The following is a 26,995-nucleotide window of genomic DNA, read 5'->3' as shown; positions in this document are numbered from 1 at the left end:
CAAGCCTGTCTTGTCTTTTCTTTTCTTGGGTGATTATAGTTAAGGTGAGCTGAGAATACGTAGCAGGGATGCTGGTCTATTCCTCTTTCAGCCTCACAACAACACTTCAAAGCAAGTTAGGCTGTGACTGGCACATCACCCAGTGTGAACTTCATGAGTAAATTAAGATTTGAGCTGAGTATCCCCAGTCCTAATCAGACACTCTTAATTCAGTTTCCCCTAAGTGTTTTGGACTACAACTTCCGTTATCCATGACCAATGGTCATGGTAATATCCGATGGTAATATCATATTAATATCATATGGGAGGAAGCTGCTCTAATCAATACACCATATTGACAATCTTCTAAAGATTAGTGTGTGGATTCATGCTGCAGGCTTACATAATTGGTGCTTTAAGCTGTTACCTACTTTGCCACTAGAGTAACAACACTTCAAGGCACGCTAAAAAATCTCACAACAGAATTCCTGTTTGTTTTAAAAGACGACATTTTGATTTCATTTACTGTGTGGACTGCTAAAAATTTATAGTGTGTTTGCCTGGAAACATTAAAGGAGGGAGATAAAGGAGGAGGATTTAGAAAGTTTTGAACCACTCCATATGTACAACCTTCCAAATTCTTGTGCTACCCACAGGTGTTTAGGACTGGGCACACCATTGTATTAGTAAAGGTAAAGGGACCCCTGACCATTAGGTCCAGTTGTGACGACTCTGGGGTTGCGGCGCTCATCTCGCTTTATTGGCTGAGGGAGCCGGCGTACAGCTTCCAGGTCATGTGGCCAGCATGACTAAGCCACTTCTGGTGAGCCAGAGCAGTGCACAGAAACGCCGTATACCTTCCCGCAGGAGCGGTGCCTATTTATCTACTTGCACTTGACGTGCTTTCGAACTGCTAGGTTGGCAGGAGCAGGGACTGAGCAATGGGAGCTCACCCCATCGCAGGGATTCGAACCGCTGACCTTCTGATCGGTTCTGTGGTTTAACCCATAGCGCCACCCACGTCCCTTATTGTATTAGTACAAAGATGCAAAAAAAATGTGAAGTATGTATTTTAATTTTCCTGTGTTTTATTGATTTTCAGATGTAACAGAACAAAGGAAACAACAATATTACCAACCAAAGACTTTGGTTTTAAGGAAAAAATATGTAATGCTTAGAAGTGCATTTCTATTATATTGGTAGCTCAAGATCATGACTCAATAAACACGTGTGCCTTTAATGCCCCACTTTAAAATTTCCCAAGACCAAGGGGTCCATTTCTCTCAAGAGAAAAAAAAGGTAAAGGACCCCAGGATGGTTAAGTCCAGTCAAAGGTGATTATGGGTTTGCGGAGCTCGTCTCGCTTTCAGGCTGAGGGAGATGGCAATTGTCTACGGACAGCTTTCCGGGTCATGTGACCAGCAAGACTAAACTGCTTCTGGCACAACGGAACACCAGAGTACATGGAAACGTCATTTATCTTCCAGCTGCAGCGGTACCAATTTATCTACTTGCACTGGTGTGCTTTTGAACTGCTAGGTTGGCAGGAGCTGGGACAGAGGAACGGGAGCTCACTCCGTTGCAGAGATGCGAACCACTGACCTTCTGATCGGCAAGCCCCAAAGCTCAGTGGTTTATACCATAGCGCCTCCTGTGTCTCTTCTCCCAAGAGTGAGCCAGTGTGTATTACACACCTTGCCTGCAAATTCACTTACAAAGCTTTTCTGCTATTATCTTAGTTCCGCCCCATAAGATTTTATTAAAGTTTTTTCATAATACAGTAAGATAAAAGAAACAAATCTAAATAAAAACAAAAACAGGGAGAGAAAGAGAGAAGAAAACACAGAGTCCTTTCTCAAAGGTACCTCTTAACCCTTGTCACGAACAGAAAGTGGTGGACCCCCCCCCCCCCCCCAGCTCTCACCTGGGAGCTTTCTTTTCTTCTCCCAGCAAGTATGTCAATGAAAATGTTCAGAACAGAAGGTCGTATTCCCACCCCACCCTGCCTCCAGTGTGGAAAATCAGCATAATCCATTCACACTGCAAAATCACAACTGTTCTCCTGTAGTAATGTCTAACATGTTGAAATTACATGGATAACATTTCTATAATCAAGCAGCATTTATAAATGTTATGAGGGCAATTTGTTTCTGCCATGTGTCAATGTACTTTAATGCAATTTTCAATAGCTACATGTCACACTGAAAACGAAGATTGAGCTGTTTGGACGTCTATTGACTGAAATAATATAAGTGATCATTTGCTAATAATTAATTCTATGCCCCACTGGGACGAATTACATTGCTTGAAAGGGAAGCAATACAATAACAGTGACAGGTTTCCCTGAACGGTGAAATCTTTTAGCACATATCGCAAAAATGCATCCATAAATCTATTATTTTGTTCTGCATGTGTTGCTATTTTCTCATTAATTTGATCAAACCTGTCAATAAACCATGTTTTCCACCATTACATTGTTCATAGTCAAGAGACAGGGTGGCACCATAAAAGTAATGGGGGATTTCTCAGAAAGGGTGAGCTTTAGCCACATTTTAGATTTCTGGAAAAGAAGTAATCTGAAACAGATTTTCTTTCATGTAAGTTCTGTTGAATTTGATGGAGTTAACTTTCAAGTACCATAGTGGCCTGAATATAAGCCTCACTCTTCCCCCCCCCCAAATTCTGACACACAGTTGCATCTTACATTCTGTTCAGGATGCGAAGGGGGCTCCAGAACGGATCCTGTTCACATCCTGAGGTACCACTGTACAATAAATATTGGAGCCTTATATTTCTAGTTTATGATTCAGATAAAATTTGGAAGTGGAAAATAAGACATTGTCAAGTGACCAATCATGGAGCTAGTTTGATGATTTGTCCGAGAGGCTGTTTGCCCCATACCTTTCTGGTGCAGCTTATGGAAAGAGAACCTGACTAAGTCAAAGAGAGGACATGGATGTGCTTGCCACTAAGGACTTGGTTGGCTTAGTGGGTCACAGGTTGTTTAACCTCCTCTACAGCCTCTATGCCTTTGGATCTTTGAAAAGCCTCTCATTAAGTGAGGAAAACCAGGATATTCCAGATTTTTAGCAATGGTGGCAATGCACCATTGACTTAGCAGAACAGTAAGAGAAATACAGGTTGTTGGCATTGGCTTGCATTCAGACTGTTGTCTGAGATTAGTTATGGACAGGAGGGCAGTCAATACTGAAGCCGAATCCCAATAAGATGAATATGTTGTTGGTGGGTAGTCTAGCAATGTTGGAAGATAATGTTTGGTTAGTTTTGAGGAGGGTTGCACTCCTTCTGAAGGATGAGGTTCCTAAGCCTGGGATGTCATTAGATTTTTACTTTTCTGTGGAGGCCCAAGTTGCCTTGAGGTCACTAGATGACTTTTGTCCACTATATTGATGAATCACTATATTCAGGACCAAGATAGCCTAGTCACAGTTATTCATAATGTGCTAACATCCCACTTGGTTTGCTGCAACCTGTTGTACATGGGGCTGTCATTGATGACAGCTTAGAAACTGCAGTTGGTACAAAATCTGTAGAAAGACTGATAATTGGTACCATTGGAATACACCTCACCAGTTTGAAAACAACTGTGCTGGTTTCTAATTTACTTCTGGCTGCTGAATGGCTTGGGTATAGGGTATATTAAGTGCTTTCAACACATATCTGACAAGTTACTATTACAGTATCTTTCTTTGATCCCCTCACCTTCAGCTGTGGTTCCCTGACTTTCCTATACTGTCCTCAAGGAGACATCCTTTCAGGGCCAGGTGAAGACCTTTTTTATTCACCCATATATTTTAGCTGTTGGGTTTTTATGCATTGGTTTAATCTGGCTTGAATTGTTTTAGTTTTCCACTGCTCTTACTGTGTTTATTATTTTCTCAGGTTGGTTTACTATGTTAAATTTATGCTAGCTGCTCTGAGAGAATATTCTCTGAAGGGTGGGATATGAATTTTCCAAATAAGTAAGTAAGTAAGTAAGTAAGTAAGTAAGTAAGTAAGTAAGTAAGTGCCATGTCATGGAAACAAGCAATGGGATGCCCAAGAGTGAAAACTGGTGTCCCAGTGAGAATAACGAGTCATCTCAATGCAATTGGTAAAAAGATCTCTAGCACTGAGCCCACATGCACAAATAACTTCTCCAACCTTGTTCATAACTGATCCTAGGAGAGCATGTGGGACTCTAGTATTTTTTAAATGGTGATCTGTATCTTTTCAACTGCATCAAATCTTAAGCACCAGCAGAACAGATACTCTCAATAGTCACACTGCCTGCTATTTGATTTAGCATAAAAGGTCTTGGAAGTAGGGGACTTGGTAGTGGTAGCAAAATTTAATTTCAGAGAAATGTATGGAAAGAATGAAATTAATCGAGATATGACTATCCAACCATGACTCACTGCCCTCAGCCAAGGACGCTACTCAAGGATATATTATCCCCACCAGAATCCTCCCCCCGTCACGTCTTCTGTAGGATATTACTTTATGTCCAAAGTGTATCTGGTTGTCTATTATTTCCCATGCTTCTATCTGAAATACAGTTGCCCATTGTCCTCGACAACATACTCCTGTTTTCAATTCAGAGCATTCCCTTTTATGTGCTAGAGATGTCTCTTGTTTAATTGGATCACTTTATTTTCTTTTCACAGATCATTTCAGTTTTTTTATGATATTCCCTTTACTTTTTGTAATATAGCTTTGCAGCAGAAATGTTATTGTTCAGGTTGAGACACATTTTCTATTCTAAGTCTATTCTCAACCACTTGAAACAGTTCCAAAATATTTCTTTTAAAGTGAAGGCTTTTTTTTTTAATGCTTGGTCTTCAATTCAGAGAGGTATTTGAAGTTACATAAGCCTCCTACACCCAATACTAAAGAAAAACAGTTTTCCTATCAACTAAGTAATTGAATGCTCTTTTCACAATCTGATAATTCTGTAGTTTTGTTTTAAAACTTCAAATATGAAATATGTATCGCATCTGTTGGGGGGAAAGTGACTAGGCTGTACAGTTCAGAATATTTTTTTAAAAAAAGAATAACCAAGGTTCTTCACATATTTACAACTCATACACAGGAATAAAATTAATGGAGGGCATCTCTGCATAGCACAAGTTTCATTAGATTATCAGAATTAGGATTATGCTGAAGACTCCAAACTATATGTTTGAAATAAATTCAAGCAATTAGCCATCTAACTGTGAACCTGCTGGGCTGCAAATGGACATGGCTGAGGCAATTACCAGGATCTGCACAGACTTCAGGCAGGGCTTACTGCCCAGTCGAAAAAACAAGATCCAGAGTGTGGCCTGCCATGTGTGTTGGGCCAGTGACATGTTGGGAAAGCCCCATGGTTGTCATGGTGGCCATGAAGTCCTGAGCCACCCCAGAGTCAGCTGCCTCAGAATGGATGTTGAAGTCTCCCAGAACCAGAAGACTGGGAGTCCTCAACACCACCTCTGAGACCAGCTTTGTCAGCTGAGGCAGGGAGACTGCTGGGCAGCGAGGTGCTAGTAGTACTGGGCAGCAGGGATCCTGCTACAAGTGTTTGTCCTCAAACGTACAGAGTCCAGTGGAGAGAGGCATAGTGATGAGATGGATGATGGGGTGGGCAAAACTAGCAGACATATCTCTGCTCTCCCTCACAGCGGCATAGTGCCTGAAATGGGCCAGTATTTCATGAAGAACCAGGTTTTAGGGCCTAGTTTCTTTCATTTAGGACTCCCCACATACATTTGTGTTTAAGGCCGCACTAGTGGATCACAATTGCTTAATTGGTGCCATTTGGGGACTTTCTGTCTGATTATGAGCTGCTATAATCTTATTATATCTGAATGCACTGTAAAACTGTCTTATGGGTCATTTCAAAAGATTAAGTGACAGCCAAGGAGGTCGCTCTTTGTGTTTGTCTTATCAAAAGTTTAAGCAAACACAAACTATAGATCCTGGGTCAATAGGCTCACTCTAATCCTCTAAGGTGCTACTGGAAGGATTTTTTTAAAATTTTGTTTCGACTACGGCAGACCAACACAGCTAGCAACCTGTAACTAGATCTAATCCTCCTCTTTATCTTGTATTTCCACCTTTTTCCATTTCTTAAATAGCTCCCGCATACAGTGATATCGTAAGATGAATGCAAAGCACTCTTTGTGAAATGCCTTTTGTGTGATGCACTAGAGAAGTTTAGTTAGATTTCAATGTATTTCTTTTATATTTATTATTAGCAATATTCATCATTCAGACCATGTGCCTTATTCCTGCTCACATGTGAAACGTTTGTAGATGATTGCTCAGATAAGGCTGTTCTATAATTGGGATCCTGTCGTTGGTCTCTGTCACTCCCAGTCAGTCCATAGCCTCAGCTGATTGCATTAATGTTTCATTTTCTGTGACTCAGTGATGCACCTCTTTGTTCAAAGCAAAAGCTCACTACTTTTGTCCTCAATTATGTTAATTTTTAGATTCATCTTGATTTGCCTTATCTGTTTTCAGATGCAGTCAGTTGAAAATGATACACTGTCAGTGGGAGAGTAGAAAATGCCCCTTTATGCCCTGGAAAGATTCTCTGAGAATTTGAGCATTTTTATAATAATATGAAGTGTTCAACCCCAGCATTTCTGTTCACTTCCTCTGACTGACATCTTTCACATGAAGAGAAGGAGCACATGCCCACAGGTAGTTTTTTTTTGTTAATGGCATTCTCTTTGATATTGCAATTTAACCCACTGAAAATTTCTCTCACCTGGCCATATGGCTTAGCTATCCTTCCTTCCCACCATGTTGTCTCTAGTGCTTCAAAAGCCCTAAGATCCTTGAAGACCTCACCGGGAAGAGGAAGTGCTTGCTTCTCTAGATAGCTTCAGGTGCTATGCATCTTTAGACAGTACCTGAAGTCAGCAAGGGGACAACCTTTCTGAGAAGACTCTGCAACCCCAGCCAGTGATCTCTAATTTAAGAGCTGGGTGCTATCAGCAAAACAAGATTAGAAAGCTTATAAAAAATTGAAAGACGGATCGCACTACAAAAATATGGCAGGGCATCGGACTTCAGCTTTAGCTGCATTTCTGGTCCCAATTCCATGCCTTCATCCTGAAATGTATTTTCCCTCTGCCATTAATTAATTCTTGGTTGTAGCTTTCTTTAAATACAAAAAGCAAAACAAATCAAACAAACAAACAAACAAACAAACAAACAGCCAGCTGCAGCCTCTGGCTGTGGAACTAGTTCTTTGTCACACTGTTCCTGACAGTGTGTGCAAAGGCTGCACACACACACACACACACACACACACACACACACACACACAGCCTCCGCCTCCAAAGGAAGTTCACTGTATCCTGCATTATGCCTGGATCACCCTCTTTCCTGTAGCCAACTATTTCTAACTGCCCAGTATTTCTTTTTGCAGTGCTTCCAGTAAGCAAATGTATCAGTAATATATTATGGGTAAGAGATACAGAATTACTTATGTTACTATTACATCTTTGAACCTAGGAACTTAAATATCCGTATGCACTATACATATGTGGATGGGCTTAAAGGATTCTCACTATTTTTTATATATCAGATTTCACCAGTCTGCTTTCCAGATTATTTGGACTAAACTCCCATCAGATCCAGACAGCTTGGGACATGTTTGAAGCTTTATTTTCAGCTTCTACAGATTCCATTCCATTCTGTCTACATCTTACCCATACTGGTGGAAAAACACTGCTAGGAATAACTACAAATCTTGGTGCAGTTGACAGGTATAGGTAAAATTATCTGTTTTTTACTTATTTTAAATCCAAATAGAGAAACAGACATGCATTCAGCATCTATTTTTTTTTTATAAATTTTTTTATTGCGTTTCTTTCCATAGTTTTGAACATTGCAAACACATACAATAGATACAAGAAACATTTTTTCTTTTTTAACAATACAAAAGGCACAGAAGAAAAAAGAAAGAAAAAGAAAGAATTAGATACATTTGGACTTCCCCACCCCTTCCGGATCTGCGTTCTTTAAATTAACCCTGTCAGCAATTTGTTACCTTATTTCATACCTCACTGTAACTTTCAATTGTTATGTATCCAAAATCAATATATTATATCTCAGTTTTAATACCTTTAAAATAAACATAACATATTCAATTCAATTTGTCTCCTTTTCTCTTTTATCACTTATTTTACCATTTACTTAATCATAATTGCTGAAGCATAGCATTTCCTGATCGTGCACTATCTTAAGATTCGTACAGTTTGTAATATTTTTGCAAATAGTCTTTAAATTTTTTCCAGTCCCCCTCAATTGTTTCTTGATCCAAATCTCGGATTCTGCCGGTCAGTTCAGCTATCTCCATGTAGTTCATCAACTGCGTCTGCCATTCCTCCAGCGTGGGCAAATCTTGTGTCTTCCAACTCTTTGCGATGAGTATTCTTGCTGCTGTGCTAGCGTACATAAACAAAGTTCTGTCCTTCTTTGACATTTTCTGGTCCACCATACCCAGCAGGAAGGCCTCTGGTTTCTTGGGAAAGGTATACCTAAATACCTTTTTCAATTCATTATAAATCATTTCCCAGAAGGCCTTCACTTTTGGGCAGGTCCACCAGAGATGAAAAAAAGTCCCCTCTGCCTCCTTACACTTCCAACATTTGTTGTCAGACAGGTGGTGAATCTTAGCTAACTTGACTGGGGTCATGTACCACCGGTATATCATTTTCATAATGTTTTCCTTCAGGGCACTACATGCCGTGAATTTCATTCCGGTGTTCCATAACCTTTCCCAGTCTTCAAACATAATGTTATGTCCAACATCCTGTGCCCATTTTATCATGGCAGATTTAACTGTCTCATCCTGTGTATTCCATTTAAGCAGCAAGTTATACATTTTCGAAAGTGTCTTAGTTTTTGATTCTAACAATTCCGTCTCCAATTTCGATTTTTCCACCTGGAAACCCACTTTTTTGTCCATTTTAAAAACCTCTTGAATTTGAGCATAATGTAACCAATCTCGCACCTTATTTTTTAGCTTATCCTGACTCTGCAACTTCCAGTTATCTCCAATTTTATCAATTAATTCCCAATATTTCGGCCAGTAGGCCTCCATATTGGGTCTTTTTCCAGCCTTGGCCTCCACCGGTGATAACCACCTCGGTGTTTTACTCTCTAATAAGTCTTTGTATTTCAACCAGACTGCAAAAATTGCTTTTCTGACAATATGGTTTCTGAACAGTTTATGAACTTTAACCTTGTCATACCATAGGTATGCATGCCAACCAAAAGCATTGTCAAAACCTTCCAGATCTAGAACATCAGTGTTTTCCAACAAAAACCAATCTTTCAACCAGCAGAAGGCTGCAGCTTCATAGTACAACCTCAAGTCCGGCAGGGCAAACCCTCCTCTTTCTTTCGAATCAGTTAATATTTTAAACTTTATTCGAGGCTTTTTGCCCTGCCAGACAAACTTAGATATATCTTTCTGCCATTTTCCAAAACATTCCACTCTGTCCACGATCTGTAGGGTTTGAAACAAAAACAACATTTTCGGCAATACATTCATTTTTATAGCTGCGATTCTTCCCAACAAGGAAAGTTTCAATCTTGACCAAATTTCTAAGTCCTTTTTAACTTCCAACCAACATTTCTCATAATTGTCTTTAAATAAATTCAAATTTTTGGAGGACAAATAAATCCCTAAGTATTTCACCTTTTTGACCACATTTAATTCTGTTTCTCTCTGAAACCCCTCTGTTTCTGTAGGTGTCAAATTCTTGGTCAGAACCTTAGTTTTTTGTTTGTTCAACTTAAATCCCGCCACCCGACCAAACTCAGATATAAGTTCCAGAACTCTTTTTGTACTGGGCTCTGGCTCCTGCAGTGTCAAAACTAGATCATCTGCAAAAGCTTTCAGTTTATATTGTTTCACTCCGACCTCTATCCCTTGTACCAACCGGTCCTCCCTTATCATATTCAGTAGCACCTCCAGGACTGAAATAAATAATAGAGGGGATAGAGGGCACCCTTGTCGTGTCCCTTTTTCAATTTTAAATTCCTCCGTCACCACATTGTTCACTATTAGTTTAGCTTTCTGTTCTGAATAAATTGCTTGTAATCCATTTTCAAACCCCCGTCCCACTCCCATCCCTTCCAAATTTTTCTTCATAAACATCCAAGATATGTTGTCAAATGCTTTCTCCGCATCAATAAAAATTAACACCGCCCTTGTGTTCCTATTGGTTTGCAGAAGTTCCAAAATATCAATGATGTTTCTGGTATTCTCATATAAATGTCTACCAGGGAGAAAGCCTGCTTGGTCTTTGTGAATTACTTCATTTAAAACCTTTTTAAGTCTACTTGCCAAAATGTCTGCAAATATTTTATAATCCACATTTAGGAGTGAGATGGGACGGTAGTTCTTAAGCTGGGTCTTTTCAGATTCTGTCTTAGGTATCAATGTGATGAAAGCTTCTTTCCACGTTTCTGGTGCCCTCTTCCCATCCATAATCTGGTTGCATACCTCCAACAGAGGTTGTATCAAATAATCCTTCAAAGTCTTGTAGTATTTGGAGGTAAGCCCATCCGGGCCTGGAGATTTGCCTAGTTGCATATTCTGAATGGCACCTTCGATTTCCTGTGAAGTTATCGTAGAGTTCAAGATTGATCTTTTATCTTGAGTTATTTTTGATAATCCATTTGTCTTTAAAAATTGATCTATCTCTGATTCTTTCTGAGGCCCCTGTGCATAAAGTTCTTTAAAATATCTGTGGAAGCACTTCCTAATTTCTTCTGGTTTCTGTACCATTCTTCCTTCAATCTCTAGATTTGTAACTGTGTTTAGCTTTTGTCTTTTTTTCAGCTGCCAAGCTAGCAGCTTTCCACATTTATTTGCTGATTCAAACGATCTTTGCTTCATCTGTTTAATTTTCCATTCGATCTCCTGATTTATCAACTTAGAATATTCTGCTTGATGAAATTTGATTTCTCTCAGCACCTCCTTTGACTTTGGTTTAGTTCTCAATTTTTTCTCTCCTTGATGTATTTTCTCCAATATTTTGTCCTTCTTTCCATTCCAGAGCTTTTTCTTAATTGTGTTCTGTTGTATCAGAAACCCTCTCATCACAGCTTTGCTTGCGTCCCAGATCGTTCTTTTTTCTACTGTAGTGTTCAAATTTATCTCAAAATAGTCCTTTAGCGTTTTTTGGGCCTTTTTCACAATCTCTTGATCTCTTAATAGTGTGTCATTCATTCTCCATCTGAAGGAACCGGATTGAGTTAGTCTGAATTCTAATTTCAGAGCGTTGTGGTCGGAGCATGTTTTTGGACAGATTTCCACCTTTCTGGTCTTAGGTGCCAGCCCTCTAGACGTCCAAATTTGGTCGATCCGTGTCCAGGACAGGTGGGCCTCAGAGAAGAAAGTTCCTTCTTTACCTAGGGGGTTCTTTGTCCTCCATATGTCAATCAAATCCAAATTGTCAGTCAATTCGAAAAAAGTTTTAGGCAGTCTACCGTCTGATGTTAAATTTTGACTTTGAGACTTATCCATATGTGTAGACACCACTCCATTCATGTCTCCCATCATTATGATGTTGTTATAGTCCAAATAATCCAGCAAAATCTCATGCAGCTTCTTAAAAAATTCTGATTTCCCGTCGTTTGGAGCATAAATTCCTAATATCAAGATTTTTTTCTCCTTGTGTCTGGATTTCAATCGCCAAGATTCTTCCTTGTTCATCCTTAAATAGAAATTTGGGCATCAGGCTCTCCTTAGCGTAGATCACCACTCCTCTTTTCTTAACCTTATCTGATGAAATAAATTCTTGGCCTAGTCTTTTGTTAACCAAAACTTTTCTGTGGAGCCTGGTCACATGAGTTTCTTGTAGGCAAATAATGTCCAATTGTTCTTTCTTCAATATGTGAAATATCTTCCTTCTTTTCTCCGGGGAATTTCCGCCATTTATGTTCCAACTAAATAGCTGCAGAGACATCCTGTATTATTTTGTTCCACCTAGAGTGGTGTGTCTTCTTTGTCCTCTGATCCCGAGGGTATAGGCGTTCCTCCGCCTCCAGGCAGTATAGGCCCAGATTGAGGTAGGGGCCAATGAGCTGCTGCTTCTTTATGGAGATCTTCTCCGTGGTCGTGCAGGAACTTTTGTAGGTCCTCTGGTGTTCTTATTTTAACCTTCTTCTGTTTGTAGGAAAATGATAATCCTTGTGGAAACTCCCACCTATAAGGAATTGAGTTGAGTCTCAACAACTTTGCCAATTCTGAGTAGGTGGCTCTCAAGTCCAATAACTGTTTAGGTATATCTCTGTAAATTTCCACCCTTTTGTCTTGTATCTCAAGTGAGTTTTTAAAGTGAAGGCCTAGTATCTTGTCTCTCTCATCCCTTGTTCTCAAAGCTATCAAACAGTCTCTAGATCTGTCCTTTCTTACCAATCTTCCCAGTCGAAAAGCCGATACTATTTTAAAATCAGTTTCTTCTTTTATAGCCCAGAACTTTGAAAATTCTGTTGTCAAAAATCCGATCAGATCTTCTTGTTCAATTTCTGGGATAGCCCTTAATCTGAGGTTAGTCTCCCGATTTTTCAATTCCACCAAAGAAAGATAGGTTTGCTGGTCCCCAATCTGTTTATGCAGAGGCTTGACTTCTGCTTTAACTTCCTCGACCTCTTTCTTAGCTGACGTTGCTATTTGAATGGCATCCCCTGCTAGTTTACGATTCTCTTCTGTTGCTCCTTGCAATTTCTCAATTGCTTGTGTATGTTGGGAAACCTGATCTGTCAATTTCTGAATCGAGGATGTAGCTTGGTCAATTTTAATTGATTGGTTATCTACTTTTTGATTTAAGGTTGACAGTTGTTCCAAAATTTGCTTCAGAACAGCCTCTGATCCTCCTGCTGCCATATCCTCCTCTTCAAGTTCTTTAGGCTTTTCAACTTCTAACTTTTGCGTTGCAAGCACAGCTGGAACTGATAATCTACGTCCCTGAGCCAAAGTTGTTTGCACAAGCTGTGCCTGCTTTTTCGCTTTTTCTTTTTCCTTAGCTTCCTTAGCTTTGGCTGCTCTTGTCTTTCCTGTACCACTCATCAGTCAATGTTCAAGGTCAAATATTGTAATCCCATGGGAAAGACAAGTCCACTTCAAAAACAATCCAATGAGAGAAAGTAAACAAATAGAGCTGTTCCCAGGCCTTTATATTCCCAAAGTCCTCTAGGGGGAGTGCCACCAGAGTTCAATAAGAAGAAGGCAACTTTTCCGCCATTAAAATCGCTAATGTTCCGATTTTAAAAGCACAATTGTCCCAAAGCACTTAAAAAACAAATTCTGCTGAGTATTTCCAAACTTTAACAAAGTTCCAACAAGGTGCCTGCAACAATATCCAGTCTAGCTAGTTGAGCTCAAATGTGTCACTTTAATATCCAAAAGTATCTAGGAGTTTTGTAACAGTTCCACAGTTAAGGCGACTTCCCCCCCGGCAGTCCGATGATTTGGAGATCACTACCTCTGTTGCCCCCAGGCAGGGGGACCGCTCCAAATTAAATTTTAAAGGTTTACTCACGGATGCTTCTGTATTTCTTCTTTAAAAGTCAGTCCAAAAATGCACGAACGTCCCTCTTTAACGCTTCCTCACACAGCGCATTCAGCTCCTCCTGTCCTTTGCTTTGATCTTAGAAGCAGTGCCGGAAGACGGACTTCCTTTTTCTCGTCTCCCGGTTTCAGCCAAATTCTTTAAATTTAATCCACCGAATTTCAAGTCTTTACTCACGGGATTGTTGTTTCAGCCTGATATTTCCAGGAAGAAAGGTCGGCGCTCATCCGTGACAGCCTCGCGGCTTCGCCTCCGCAGAAAGAGCGATGAACTCACAGCACCGCTCCCCCTCCTTCACTCCGGAGCCCCTTACGGGGTTCCTTCCGCGAATTCGGGTTCGCTCCAGGTGCCCGCCGAGTCCCACGGCCACGAGCTCACTCTACTCGTGGTTTTTCTTCATGGGTTGCCGCTGCGCCGTAGCGAACAACCCTTTTCTGCGGTGCCCCTCTTCACAGCTCGAAGAGGTCCGCCATCACGGTTTCGCGCCGCCTCCGGAAGTCCATGCATTCAGCATCTAAACTGTGTTTTGCCATTTCTCAGAAGGAGAATAATTAATATGACCTACACTCTTAATAATGGAAATGTGGTTTCAGACTGCTATACGTTGTCAGATCTGACATCTGAATTTTACATCTGCCACTGGATCAGTTGGGTGCAGTACAGCACGGCGCATATACTGGAGATAATAATAATGTCATTTGGCAGTGGTATGGCATGTTAATTGCATTGCACTATGGTGAAGTGAGGGTGACATTAAGGCTTATCAACACTCGCCCATGTTGAAGGCTCTAGTGTTTTCTTACAGATCACTGCAAACCATGTTAGACATTACCAGAAAAGAGTATTTCAGTTATCCTAGAGAAGCATGTCATATTTTAGCAATGAAACAACTTGCTTAGAAAGAGAAGCATAATGTGTCAACAAGATGGAATTCCACTTTCTACAGGCTAGAGTGCCCACTCAGTAGAAGAAAGCTATACATGATTACTGCCTAGAGCCTGTGGCATAATGCAAGCAACTCAGCATTTAGCAATAATGGAAAATGTCTGTCTCATTTTCATTCCCCTTGGAAAAAAAAAAAAAAAAGTCGCAACATGATGTCCTGAAACAATTCTGCTGTGAGCCAGCTCTTTAATCTCAGCAACGTCCTCCAATGTTACCTTGCCCATAATAATATATTTATAGCACATTTTCTTAAGAGTGCGAGTTGGAACAAAATGAATAAGGGGTAGAGAATCCACAGCACAAGGAAAGAGAAATCTCTTTTATTTTACTACTTGAGAATTGATATCCTTGTTATTTGCGCTTTAAAGACTTACAAATGGACTAAGGAATTCTTGCCTCACGCTTAAACATACTTAAACATTAGTATTACCCCACAGATGATGGTGATGATGGTACTATTACTATGAACAACAACAACAAGAACAACAACGACAACAACAACAATGAGCTGGGATGGATGAGCTAACTGTTAGGTGGATTGGTAACTGGGTTACTTCTGAAAATTGCTTTTATTCTCTAGTTATGGTAAGTATTGTAAGCAGATTTGAAGCAAGATTCGAGAAATGGGCCAACAAATGAATTGAACAGTCTCATTATTGGGATGGATCCATGCATTTCCAGGCAATGTCAATTTTGCATGTGTTCATTCACAAGTCAAATCCATTCTAACGTTAATCTGCACTTAAATACGTATTTTTACTACAAAGTATGTACAAAACCAATTTTTATCCCAACATATACATGCATTTTATCCTAAAACGTGCATTCTTAATGAATTTGGGTAATTTTCTGATTCAAGAAATATATCACAAGTTCAGAGAAGCATGAAATCTAAAGGATAATTATGTATTCATCAGCACATTTGTCCAGGAGACGTGGATCAGATCAGTTTGCATTTGGAATTCACAAAAATAGAATCACTGTGCATAGAAATATACCTAGATATTGTGTTGGATGCTGACTGCATACAATCCAGAGATGCAATTTTCTCTTATTGCATTGTAGCAGCAGCACCTGCCAGCATCAAGAATCTTATTCAATCTCTTGTTTTACACTTTCATTCCATAGCAACAAATTAAAATTAGTACTGTGAATACTGATAGGGGCGTGAGCTACACATGTACCTGATAAAATAGCATTTGTAATAGGCAGACCATGTATTCTTCCTTGATACTCAGGCCTAACCTTATCAGGAATGGAACTTCTTCCCCTTTGAACAGTAAACATCCTTTTGATATATAGTAAGCAATATGCTAGTCTAGTACAAAACAAGACAAAGGTGCTTTATTTATTGAGCTCTCATGAGCCTTGATTACTCCAGCTTTTTCAGCAGTCAGGCTAGGTGGCACAGAGTGTAACAGCTTCCATATTTTCTTGCTGGTTTCCCATGTTAAAGACGTCAGTGCTTTACATCTCAGCTATGAAAGCGAGAAAGATTGGTCTGATGAATAGCAATGAAGGCGGAAGAACAATGCGTAATGGTAATCCCTTGGGAAATCAAATTACGGTATTGTTTTCATGAGTGAAAATAAAAAGGATTAGCCAACAGCAAAGCCAGGAAATCACTCTCAGGTATGCGGCATGCAAAATATATATTTTCAAAACTAAATCTGAGTCCAAATGAACCTTATAGAGGATACACATTGTCTAATATCATTTTCCTAAATATATATTCAGCAGCTCCACAAGGGTAAAGGGTAACACAATGGGGGGGGGGGGTCACTTAAATAGGGCTATCATACATCCCTTACAACAAAGAACATTATATTAGGAATATGTTTGTTATCCCTGAACACAACACCTGTGTCTAATGGCTCAGTTTGAACTCTAAGGTAAACTGTGGCTTAGCACAAAAGCAGAGAGATTGTGGCTGCTTCGCTTCTCCTAGAGTTCTGCTACAGAGAGCAAAGCCATGGTTTGTCTCCTTCAGCTTTACCTTGTTCCCAAGCAGGGAATATGAGATGAGTATGTTTGGAATTTCCCACCATTTAAAAGTGACATGCCACACACACAAATGTTTGCTTATGATAAAAACCTTGACATGCTCGTTTTCCATGAACAGAGACTCTGATGCAACCCCACCCATCCTGAAGTGGCTGGATCACCTTCCCCCTCTAAATGCTTGGGTTAGGTTTAAGATGTTGGTGACTCCTGAGATCCAGAGCCAAAAGCAGCTATCTAAAGGGTCTGCTGCATAGCCCCATTGTTCTTACTTGATGAATGGAGGGTGCTGCTGTCTGACAGAGCTATTGCTAATGAAACAAGGGAAGAGGCAGAGGCAATCTCTCTGTTTGGTTTGGACAACATTTATTTAAAACGAGCTTTCATTTGGCACTGTCATGTTATCTACATTATTCTTCATCGATCTGCTCAAAACACACGGCATCGTTTTACTTACTTGACTCTTTCGCACCCTGCCCCTCCCCAGACCTGTTTAAATAGAGTGCTGCTTATAACAAATCCTTTGGCTCCAGAACCTTTACCGTTTTGCTGACTGCTGGGAGTTTTAAAGAGAGTCAAAGCTCTTGGCTTGTCATTTGCACAGCCCCACTCTTCACTGTAACTACTTAGATCAGCAACTTCACAAACCAATTAAAGCAAAGCATTCTGGGACAGACATACTCTACATGACAAAGTGGTCATTTCTGCGCTGCAGCAGTGAATTATTATTATTATTTATTGGGATCTGCTCATTCTGCCACGAAGAGCAGCTCAGAGTCACCAGTGAGACAGAGAAATTCAGATATCCCCCTCCACCCCTCCTCTACTTCACAACCTTAACTGATAGTCATAGAACTATTGGGAATTTTTCTTACCCCACAGCCCATTCCATTGCTTGGCTCACAAACTATCTTTCTGACTTCTGGTTCAGGAAGCAGACCGGCTCCACATCCTGGGGTAGGACATAGGACGCCACCCATCTGCAGAACACACTCTTCTGCACCGTAGCACTGGTAACGGTTGTACTGCAAAGGAGAAAAAAAATATGTGCTGCTTTATCAGCATTTAAACATTTCGAACATACCTTCCACTAATTTATCCAGGTAACCAGGGGCTGAAAAACCACCTTGCTGCATATGAGTGGTAAAGAGTTTCTGAGCCCATCACAAGTAGGATTTGGAGTTCAGAGATATCCCTTTTTGCCTCTTTCCTGCTAGCTGTGCAGTTTCTGTTTCTGCAGCAGTCCAGAAGCTTTTGCTTCTTTCTTAGATGAACCATTGCTTGCTGCAGGCTCTGTTCACACATGAGAAGTCAAACCATGGCTTACTGCAAACACACAAAAGCGCAGGCTCCCACAGTTCCCTGATGCTGTGTTCCTTCTCAGTTCTTTTAGCTCAGCAGCACTGCATGGAAACCAAGCCAAAGTGTGTTGTCTGAACATAGGATCATTGTGAAGCTCTTTCCTCTGTTACTAATACCTGTAATAAAGGTTTAGCTTACTGTGCTGTGCAAACTGGGACATGTAGTCCAAACCTGGAAAAACTGTGGTTAATCTTAACTATGGTTAGCTGAAACTACCCAGCTCTGACCCATAGTTTATGAAGCTGGTTTATTTCAACTAACTACAGTTTTGGGTTCAGATGACATGCTAAACTACAGTTAATCTAAAGTGAAAGTAGAAGCTTCTGATTCCCTCTTTATGGCCACAGTGAAGCAGAAGAGGGAGCTCATAGTTTAGAATTATATCAGAACACAGCCATGCTATTCCTCTTGAACAGAAAGGCTGATAATCACAGCTACCCCAGCTCTGCAATGCCTCCCATGCTTTGACAGAGCAGAAAGGGTATGGTTAAAGGTGGGGAGATAGTGTAAGTCTATCTCAAACACTTCTGAAAGTCTGCGCCACACATGCTGCAGCTAAAGAGCTGCCAAAATTTCTGTTATCATTCTGCACCTGAAGTAAAAAGCTTCCAGTGTGATATAAAGGGCATTGCTGTTTTGTTTTTTTAATTTTCATGTACAAACAATACTTTAAAAAATAATCAATTCTGCTTTTGTAAGTTATAAGCAAGAAAATTGATTTACTGGGTTTGATTTGGAGGGAAAGTTGTATTTTGTCAGGGAATTTGACGTTTTCTACTGGCTCAGTATAGAAATCATGCCAAATCATTAAACTATTATTGCACTGTCAAGATTTTTTTAAAAAAATTGTGCTACCCAAGGCAACTAAACAGGTGCATCTGAAAAGAGAAGATCCTGCTAAATGCATTCACAGGTTTTACTCTCAAGTGACCAAGCTGTCTCCTGCCTTTGAATCTGAGGTATGTTTTCAAGGTACAGTGGTACCTCGGGTTACAGACGCTTCAGGTTACAGATGCTTCAGGTTACAGACTCTGCTAACCTAGAAATAGTACCTCGGGTTAAGAACTTTGCTTCAGGATGAGAACAGAAATCGTGCTCCGGCAGCGTGGCAGCAGCAGGAGGCCCCATTAGCTAAAGTGGTAACTCAGGTTAAGAACAGTTTTAGGTTAAAAACGGACCTCCGGAACAAATTAAGTTCTTAACCCGAGGTACCACTGTACCTCTTTTTCATTTTGGTCCCTTTTAATTCCTCCCCGCCCCCGCCCAAATATTATGTAGTCTTGTCTGAACCAGCGTATCACTGTAAGAAACAGCTGTACTGTTGTGAAATAAGCTACTTTCAAACGGGTTGAATAATTCACGCTTTCAATCATACCTCCTTGCCTTAAAGGGGCATTAAATAATAATTTTTGAGACTGAATGTTCAAAAACAGTCCTATGTAAGCATGCACAGCATGGCAGTTGTTTTTTGTTTGTTAGTTTGTTTGTTTATCATCATCATCATCCCCCCTTTTCCTCCGGTGGGATTCAAGGTGGCTTACAAATAAAAATAAGAACTGCTGAAAACAGAAACAGGAAATTATTTACAATTGGCACATAACAGTAACAGTGGTACAGCTTTGTTAGCAACATAATTATACATAGACACATACATCCTAATCTAGTATCTCTTAGGTTGTTCTCCAAAAGAGGCGGGCAGGTCAGCCCCTATCTGCTTGGGTTCCGACAGCCTTTAATAATAATAATAATAATAATAATAATAATAATAATAATAATAATAATAATAATAATAATTTATACCCCTCCCATCTGCCTGGGTTTCCCTAGCCACTCTGGGAGGCTCCCAACCGAATATTAAAAACACAATACAGCATTAAACATTTAAAACATCCCTAAACAGGGCTGCCTTCAGATGTCTTTTAAAAGTAAGATAATTGCTTATTGCCTTGACATCTGATGGGAGGGCATTCCACAGGGCAGGCGCCACTACCAAGAAGGTCCTCTGCCTGGTTCCCTGTACCCTCACTTCTTGGAGTGAGGGAACAGTCAGAAGGCCCTCAGAGCTGGACCTCAGTGTCCGTGCTGAACGATGGGGGTGGAGATACTCCTTGAAAGGGAGGATGGCATTTTGGAATTCCTACATTATAAAAATAAATAAATTATGCAACTGAAAAAAAATCAGGAGGAAGATTCCACCCCATCTCATTATTTGTTGTGCTTATCTTGTACTTGCAGGAGTTGTGTTTTTGTTTTAATGCAAGGGAGCTTGTAAAATTGTGGCACACCCACCCACCTGTAGTTGAAAATAGTACATTCCATTCACCACTTCTACATACAACCACATTATTTCCAACTTATTGTGCTGCATGTGCAGATCAGGATTTAAATAAAGCAGGGAGGTGTAGACTGAACTGACCATAATTCCCAAATGGGAAAGAAGGGGAGGAACTGGAAAAGATCTCTAGATCCTACTCCCTATATACCGGTATTCAAATAATCACAAGCAAGATACTTACAAAATGGAAGCAACACAGTCATATCTGTTGTAGCACTTTCACTTTCCCTACACTTCTCTGAGTTAACCCATTGACAAACCAATAGGGTAGAAAAGCTCAAAATACCATAAAGCTCACACACCTGCAAGGATTCCTGAAAGGTCTTCATTTATAAGCTTGAACTTTCAAAAACCCTCTCTTAAAGAGTGAAAGATATATTTGAGAAATTGGTTGCTGCATATTTTGTTGGTCCATATGAATCACTGGCAGTGCAATATCTAAAGTATGCCCCACACAGATCAATTGGATTTACCACCATGAAAGTGTGTGTTGAATTGCAGTCTCAATGTTGAAAACTACTCTTTTGTAAAATAAGTTAAGTGGGACAGGCTCACTGTAAACATAACTGGAGCAAATTGGAATATTTTAGTAAAAAGATAATTTTGCTAAAAAGGGTCATGGGAACATTTCCTACATTTTTAATTTATACAACTCACTAAGAATATTTAAATCATATCTGCACAAAGCTTTGAGAATATATTCTGCCTTTATTGTTCACAAAAAGGAGATCCAAAGTCATTAAGTCCACTCAAAGGAACCAGATAAAGGAAGGAAAAAGAATGGAAAAGGAGTTTGGATATCAGTAACAGCACATCTTACAAAGAACGGCATATCTCAAAGGCAAGGGAAACACATTTATTGCTCTTTTCCAAAAACATGGTGTCACTGTCCCAAATTACTTCAAGATGTAATCTGGATGATAATAAGGACCCCCATGCCCATAATGAAAGAAAACTCTCAGATATAGTTCAGGAGTGGTGAACCTTTTTTGAGCCAAGAGCTACATTGCCCCTCTGGAATGCTGCTGTGAGTCACCTAGTAGTGGATGGGGCCACTCTCCCACTACAGAAATACACAATCTCTCTCCCTCCCTCTTTCCTTCACACACACACACACACACACACACACACACACACACACACACTCCTGAAAATTGAAGCACATATTTCATTCCTCATAATACCACACAACTTCACTTTCCATTATCTCCATAGACTTTAGCAAAAAAGTTGGGCTCTCCAACATCCCTTATTTGTGCCAACTGTACAAAAGGCAAACGTAGCTCAGTAATCCTAGCAGAATTAACACAAATAAGGTCAATTCACAGTTGAACTTTGAGTCCTGTCTTACAGCTATTTAAGGCCTCAAACTTCAAAATGCAATTGCATGCTGAAGCTTGCAAGCATGCAATCGCCAAACAAATGACTACTTTTTGCATATTTGCAAAAACACACAGCTACCTCTGGGCTGAGACCTTTCCCCCATATGCTTTATTCTTCTTTTATCAGGTATTCCCGCAGAGGAAAGAGGTACAACTATGCACAACATCAAAGTCCCTTCTCCTAACAACTGCTCCCCACTGAACAGCTGGTGGTTGGAAGGAAGCCCAGGGGCCAGATGAAATAGCATATACTGTACTCTGATACTAATAATGTTCAGTGACCAAATACCTCATCCAAGAAATCCTTATCATCGTGTGGGATAGTTCCTCCCTCACCTTTTGCATGCATAATGCAGGGGTTCAGCTGAGCAAGCACCTTCAGCAAGTCCCTTGGTTATGAACTCATTCACTTGGGAAGAACTTAGAAGCACGTTGCAAGCTTTGTTCTCTCCCAGGTTAGTCCACTTTCTTTCTTTTGGAAGAATGTAGATTCAAGAGCAGGGGCTACCACTGGCTTCCTGCTCCCAAAATACCACCTTGTAAATCTTCCCAACTAGGAGATACACACAACCTGTTTTCCTTCATGTTTGGTTCCTGACATAGGAACTTCCTGACAAAGGACACACAGCTTTTGTGTGTCGGGCAGGGCAGTTAAGGATGGCTGTTACTTTCCTCCCCTGGGGTTTGCTCTTAATTGGAGAGTACCTGTTCATGGGTTGTTTTTTTCTTGAAAACTATTTTTGGAAACTCCTTTTGAATCTTTCTGCCAACTGGATGGACACGTGTTTAAAGCCCCATTTTTGTGACCCCTGATGTATTGGGTGTAAAATATTTTACTTCTTTATAAAGCAAAGAGTATGTGATTTAGTTTTGGCTAAGTCTTTTGTGGGGAACACATGTTAAAAGGTGGATGTGAGTGGATACAATTTAGGCCTCTCTGTCCAGGTTTTTAAACCCCTTGAGGCAACCAGATGTTGTGCAGCCATTCTGCAAAAGGAAGACAAAGGGATCAGTTACAGTAGATTTCCTAACATCTCTCCCCAAATCTGTCTCTCAATGCATAGATGCTATTCTTAATCATAAATTTAAGGTGGGCATGCATTCTGCAAGGCCAAGCCTGAAAAAAGCAGTTCAGTTCCTTCCAAATGTAGACTGATTTTATAAAGGCATTCAAAGGGTATAGAATCTGCCCACTGTAGCTTTGAATTTTTAAAAAGGGAAATGCATGTGTGTATCTCACTTAATCAGCCTTTGCTGTGACTTGGCCTGAAAGCTGACCTATAGTGAGGGCAGTAACCAGATTTTCAAAAACGGCAGAAATACAATCCTAATCCAAGCATAAGGAGATCACACCGAGCAAGAATATGTCTTCAGTTTAAGCAGACCTCATTCTCCTGTTTGTCTGCCATTTTACACTGCCTGTTTACTGCAGCAGCCCAGAGTTGAAAAACTGTGGCAGATAGCAGATGTACCAATTAATAACCTGTCAAGGCTGATGGATAGAATGAAAAAAAGCCTCTTACAGACAAACATATATAGTGTGTGTGTGTGTGTGTGTGTGTGTGTGTGTGTGTGCGCGCGCGCGCGCCCCATTCCAATTTCAGGGCGCAGAGAGGGTCATGAGACACATGGTGCTTCCCCAGAGAGAGACGAAGCTGTCTCATTAGCGTCTATCTTTCATGACACCATGACGCTGCCTTTCAGATGTTAACTCACCTGCTCCTCGCCCAGAATTCTGAAGTGATGCAGCTCTTTAATCAAGGAATCTGGACAGCCAGCTGCAGTAAAAGAACACAGAGAAATACAGCTTAGAACTTATTTTCATGGGCTCTGGGAGTGTGATATACTGCGAGGAGACACAGAGATGTAGCATCAGAGATGGATACCCAGCTTAAGTAGCATCGTAAAATGTTATTGAAAACTGGAGTAGATATACAGTATTAGCCGACAATCCTGCTATACCATATTTCAGAACTTGCTAGGAATGCTTTGAAGGATTGTAGTCTTCATCTTTATAGTCTGGCCGCCTCTCCGTGGTATGAAGAGAAAGCAAGAGATTAGCAAGGGAAAACTTTCTGTAGGGTATTATCTTTTTTAACAACAACAACAACAACAACCAGCAACGCGGCTTATGAATGAGAGGGACTCAGGTATAAACATTATGGGAGCTTTGAGATGGTTAAGCTTGTTACTACCCACGAGGACTTATCTTTAATAAGAAAATTCATTTGTTTTCTTTTTATTCACATCTGCTAGAGTCGGGTGAATGGGGATGGCATTTGGCAACCCCTGGAAACACCCTTTTTCATCTCACGGGGCTGCTGCTTGTGGAAAGACCACGTGTATTCGTAGGGCCAGCGCCACACTTGGAGGCCCTTGGCATGGTCCCAACCCAACCACACCACCATGGGTAACCTAAATTGATGTTTGCTCCGATTGAGTGCTAAAGAGTGAGTTTTCGTGGGGAAAGCTCCAGGGCAAAAAGTCAACAATGCTCAGACACAAAGCTTTTAAGCATGGATCTGTGCTTGAAAAGAACAGGGCAAAAGCTAAGTGTGGGTAAGATCTCAGATTAGGTAGATCAAGAGACTAGAAAACATCAGTAAAAAGCTTTATTTTTTCTCCACTGCAAATGATATGATCTCAACAAGATGAATTCTACCTAGATTTTCATTAGTGAAATAACTTATGCAAGGTTTTGTAGACTGTTACAGCATCAAAAAGATAACCAAAACAATTCCTGTAGTTTTACAGGAACTATTACCGTAATTCTGTGTTTTGCCCTTGATTTTTTATAACATGTTTTTCAGTGGGCTATGAAGCTATTAGGTGTGTCTAGCAGTGACATGACCAAGGATACTCTATGACCCTGGCTCCAGAATCCAAAAACCAAAAGTATCTAAAAGTCCCACAACCTTGGCAGAAATCTATGCAGTCATAAATTCTGTTAAAGCCCTACTGTTTCAGCAATTCTCTGGGATGAGGGAAGGACTGTTAAAAACTCTTTATCTCTCATGTATAGTTACACCCACAGGTACTTACTGCACATATAATGAATGAAAATAGCAGGCTGTGCAGATGACTAACAAATCATAGAGTGAAACCAAATAGACTTTTGTTTTTCTGGATCCTTTATTCCATCTAAATAATATATTTTCCTTTAAGATAAAATATATACTTTCCCATGCATTAATGCCATCATTATATTATCACCATAACAATATAGGAATTTACATAGAAATACATCCTTTCATGCTGATCAGGATAGCCCGCCCCCCCCGACTAGCAAGAAATCCCAGAATTAGTGAAATTGCAGATTCTAAAAACAACCAAACCCAATACTGGTTGATTCTTCTTTTTTTAATTTTAAGAGATACCAGCTTTGGGATTTACACAGAAATGAACTCAATTTTTTTAGCAATGAGATGATTTATATAAAGCACAGAAATAATGATTTGCAATGGAAACAAAGCTGGAAATATTGCGTTGACATCACAATACCCTAATAAATACTGGTTCAATCCTCCAGTCATTTTCAGATCTCTAAACTGTTGAAACTAATTAGAATACTGATGTAAATGAAAGACCTTTATCGTTCTTGAGTCCGATCCAGTGCAGAAGAATTGTACCTCCATGACACTCTAATTACTCTTGAGGTGTCAGGCAGTGTCAGACAGTGATGCCTAAAGATAGAGACTTCATTGTACGAAAGTTAATTAAATGCTTTGAGGTTTGTAGCAACCGTCTTGCTTCCACCATGTGAAAAACAAGAAGTTGGCTGAAGGGATCAGCTCACACATAGATAGAAACCTTATTGCTGATGGACAGCAGAAAGACAATGATAGTGCTCTTTTTTATGATATTGCATTGTGTGAACTAAGCCCCAAAGTGATGCCTTTGTCTATAAAATGAGGCCTAGAAATATTTAAGGGAGTACGTAAATTCAATACAAGGGGAGGAATTTTCCTGATTGTTCCATCAGGAAAAGCATTTCTGCTTGCCAGACAGAACAACCCTTCCCTCATGCCCCTGTGTGCTGTTAGGAAGGTTCTCTGACCACTGCCTGCCTAGCCAATTTTGGAAGAGGCATGAGGGGAGGAAGTGGGGAGCCTTGTGGCACAGTCAGAAGTCCTTACACAGACTTCTGATGATGGGACTCATTAGCTGAATCCCACCCTTGGTATCTCCAGGTTGAACTAGGAGAGACCCAGGTTTGAAAAAGCCAGAAGAGTCATTGCCATTCAGAGAAAACGGTACTGAGCGAGACAGACTATTGACTCTGACTCAGTGCAAGTCAGTTTTCTGTGTTCCGAACGGCACATTCCAGGTATGCTAGGAGTGTCTCTCAAGCAGAAAACAGGAGCCAACCAAGACGGAAACAGAAGTGCCTGAGCAGCTGAATTCAAAGAGTTGGCATTCAGGTGCATTTCCTTCTCCTAGAGCTCCCCCTTTGTCTTTCACATTTAAAGAAACAATTCTAACACTTTCCAGGGAGTAGCAGCACTGAACAGAACAGCAAAACCACCCCCACATCCAAAGCTGTACCATTGGATATACATGGAGTGAAATGGGTGATATCCTCATTGTGTTATCCCAGTGATGGCCAAACTTGGTCCTCCCGTTGTTTTGGGACTACAATTCCCATCATCCCTGACGACTGGTTCTGTTAGCTAGTGATGATGGGAGTTGTAGTCCCAAAAATATACAAGTCATGCAAGTCTTTCCATGGCACATTATTGCACCAAACAGAAGCAGCTTCTATCCCACTGTGTGTATTAATGCACAAAGCCTTCAGACTGAAATCATAAGCAAACCTAGGGAATAAGGCTCATTGGACACCATGAAACTTACTTTTTAGTAAACGTGCACAGGGTTATTCTAATAAGCAAATTGTTCTCATAATTTTGACAGCATTTAAGTAATTCCAAGAGTTTTGGAGTCCTTGTAGGTTCCCTTCCATGAACATTATTCCTGTGGAGTAAGTCTATATCACGCCCATTGTGTTGATGGGTATTTTGAGACTTGCCCAAAGCCTCCCAGTGTTCCCATGATGCATTTTTTTTTTTAAAAGACCCAGTATCCTAGGCTCAAGTCTGCAACTCAAAGCTCAGGTCCTGCTTGTCACTTTCCCAAAGGCATCTGAAAAGAGAATGTGTGAGTACACAACGCTGGACTGGAAGGTCCTTTGGTTTGATCCAGCAGGGCTTGTGTCTCGGAAGCTACTGGTCTACGTTGGCTCTCCACTTTCTAGGAGGCCAACCTAAAAGTCTCTTAGGAAAGATTTGTGGAAACTTGATTTTAACTGTCCTGTCTCTTCACAGCTTACACATCACAAGCAAAAGGAGTGCAATTTGTGCACACATCTAATGTGCTTGCACAGGAACTGCCAAGAGAGCCTCGCAAGA

General features: G+C 40.4%; 1 protein-coding gene across 3 annotated transcripts in view; it reads right to left on the bottom strand.

Annotated features, from left to right (window-relative positions):
* PRKN (parkin RBR E3 ubiquitin protein ligase) overlaps window positions 1-26,995 on the bottom strand; it is a 606,555-nt gene that overhangs the window by 67,474 nt on the left and 512,086 nt on the right. For all 3 annotated transcript variants that reach the window (XM_077925847.1, XM_077925845.1, XM_077925846.1), the window contains 2 exons: window positions 23,307-23,368; window positions 17,387-17,536 (listed from right to left, as the gene is read on the bottom strand). In XM_077925847.1, coding sequence (XP_077781973.1) covers window positions 17,387-17,536; window positions 23,307-23,368 — 212 coding nt within the window. The remainder of the gene's footprint in view (window positions 1-17,386; window positions 17,537-23,306; window positions 23,369-26,995) is intronic.

The sequence above is a fragment of the Podarcis muralis genome, chromosome 3 (assembly GCF_964188315.1).
Source record: "Podarcis muralis chromosome 3, rPodMur119.hap1.1, whole genome shotgun sequence".
NCBI classification, from domain to species: Eukaryota; Metazoa; Chordata; class Lepidosauria; order Squamata; family Lacertidae; genus Podarcis; species Podarcis muralis.
This window is presented reverse-complemented; position numbering and strand designations above follow the sequence as displayed.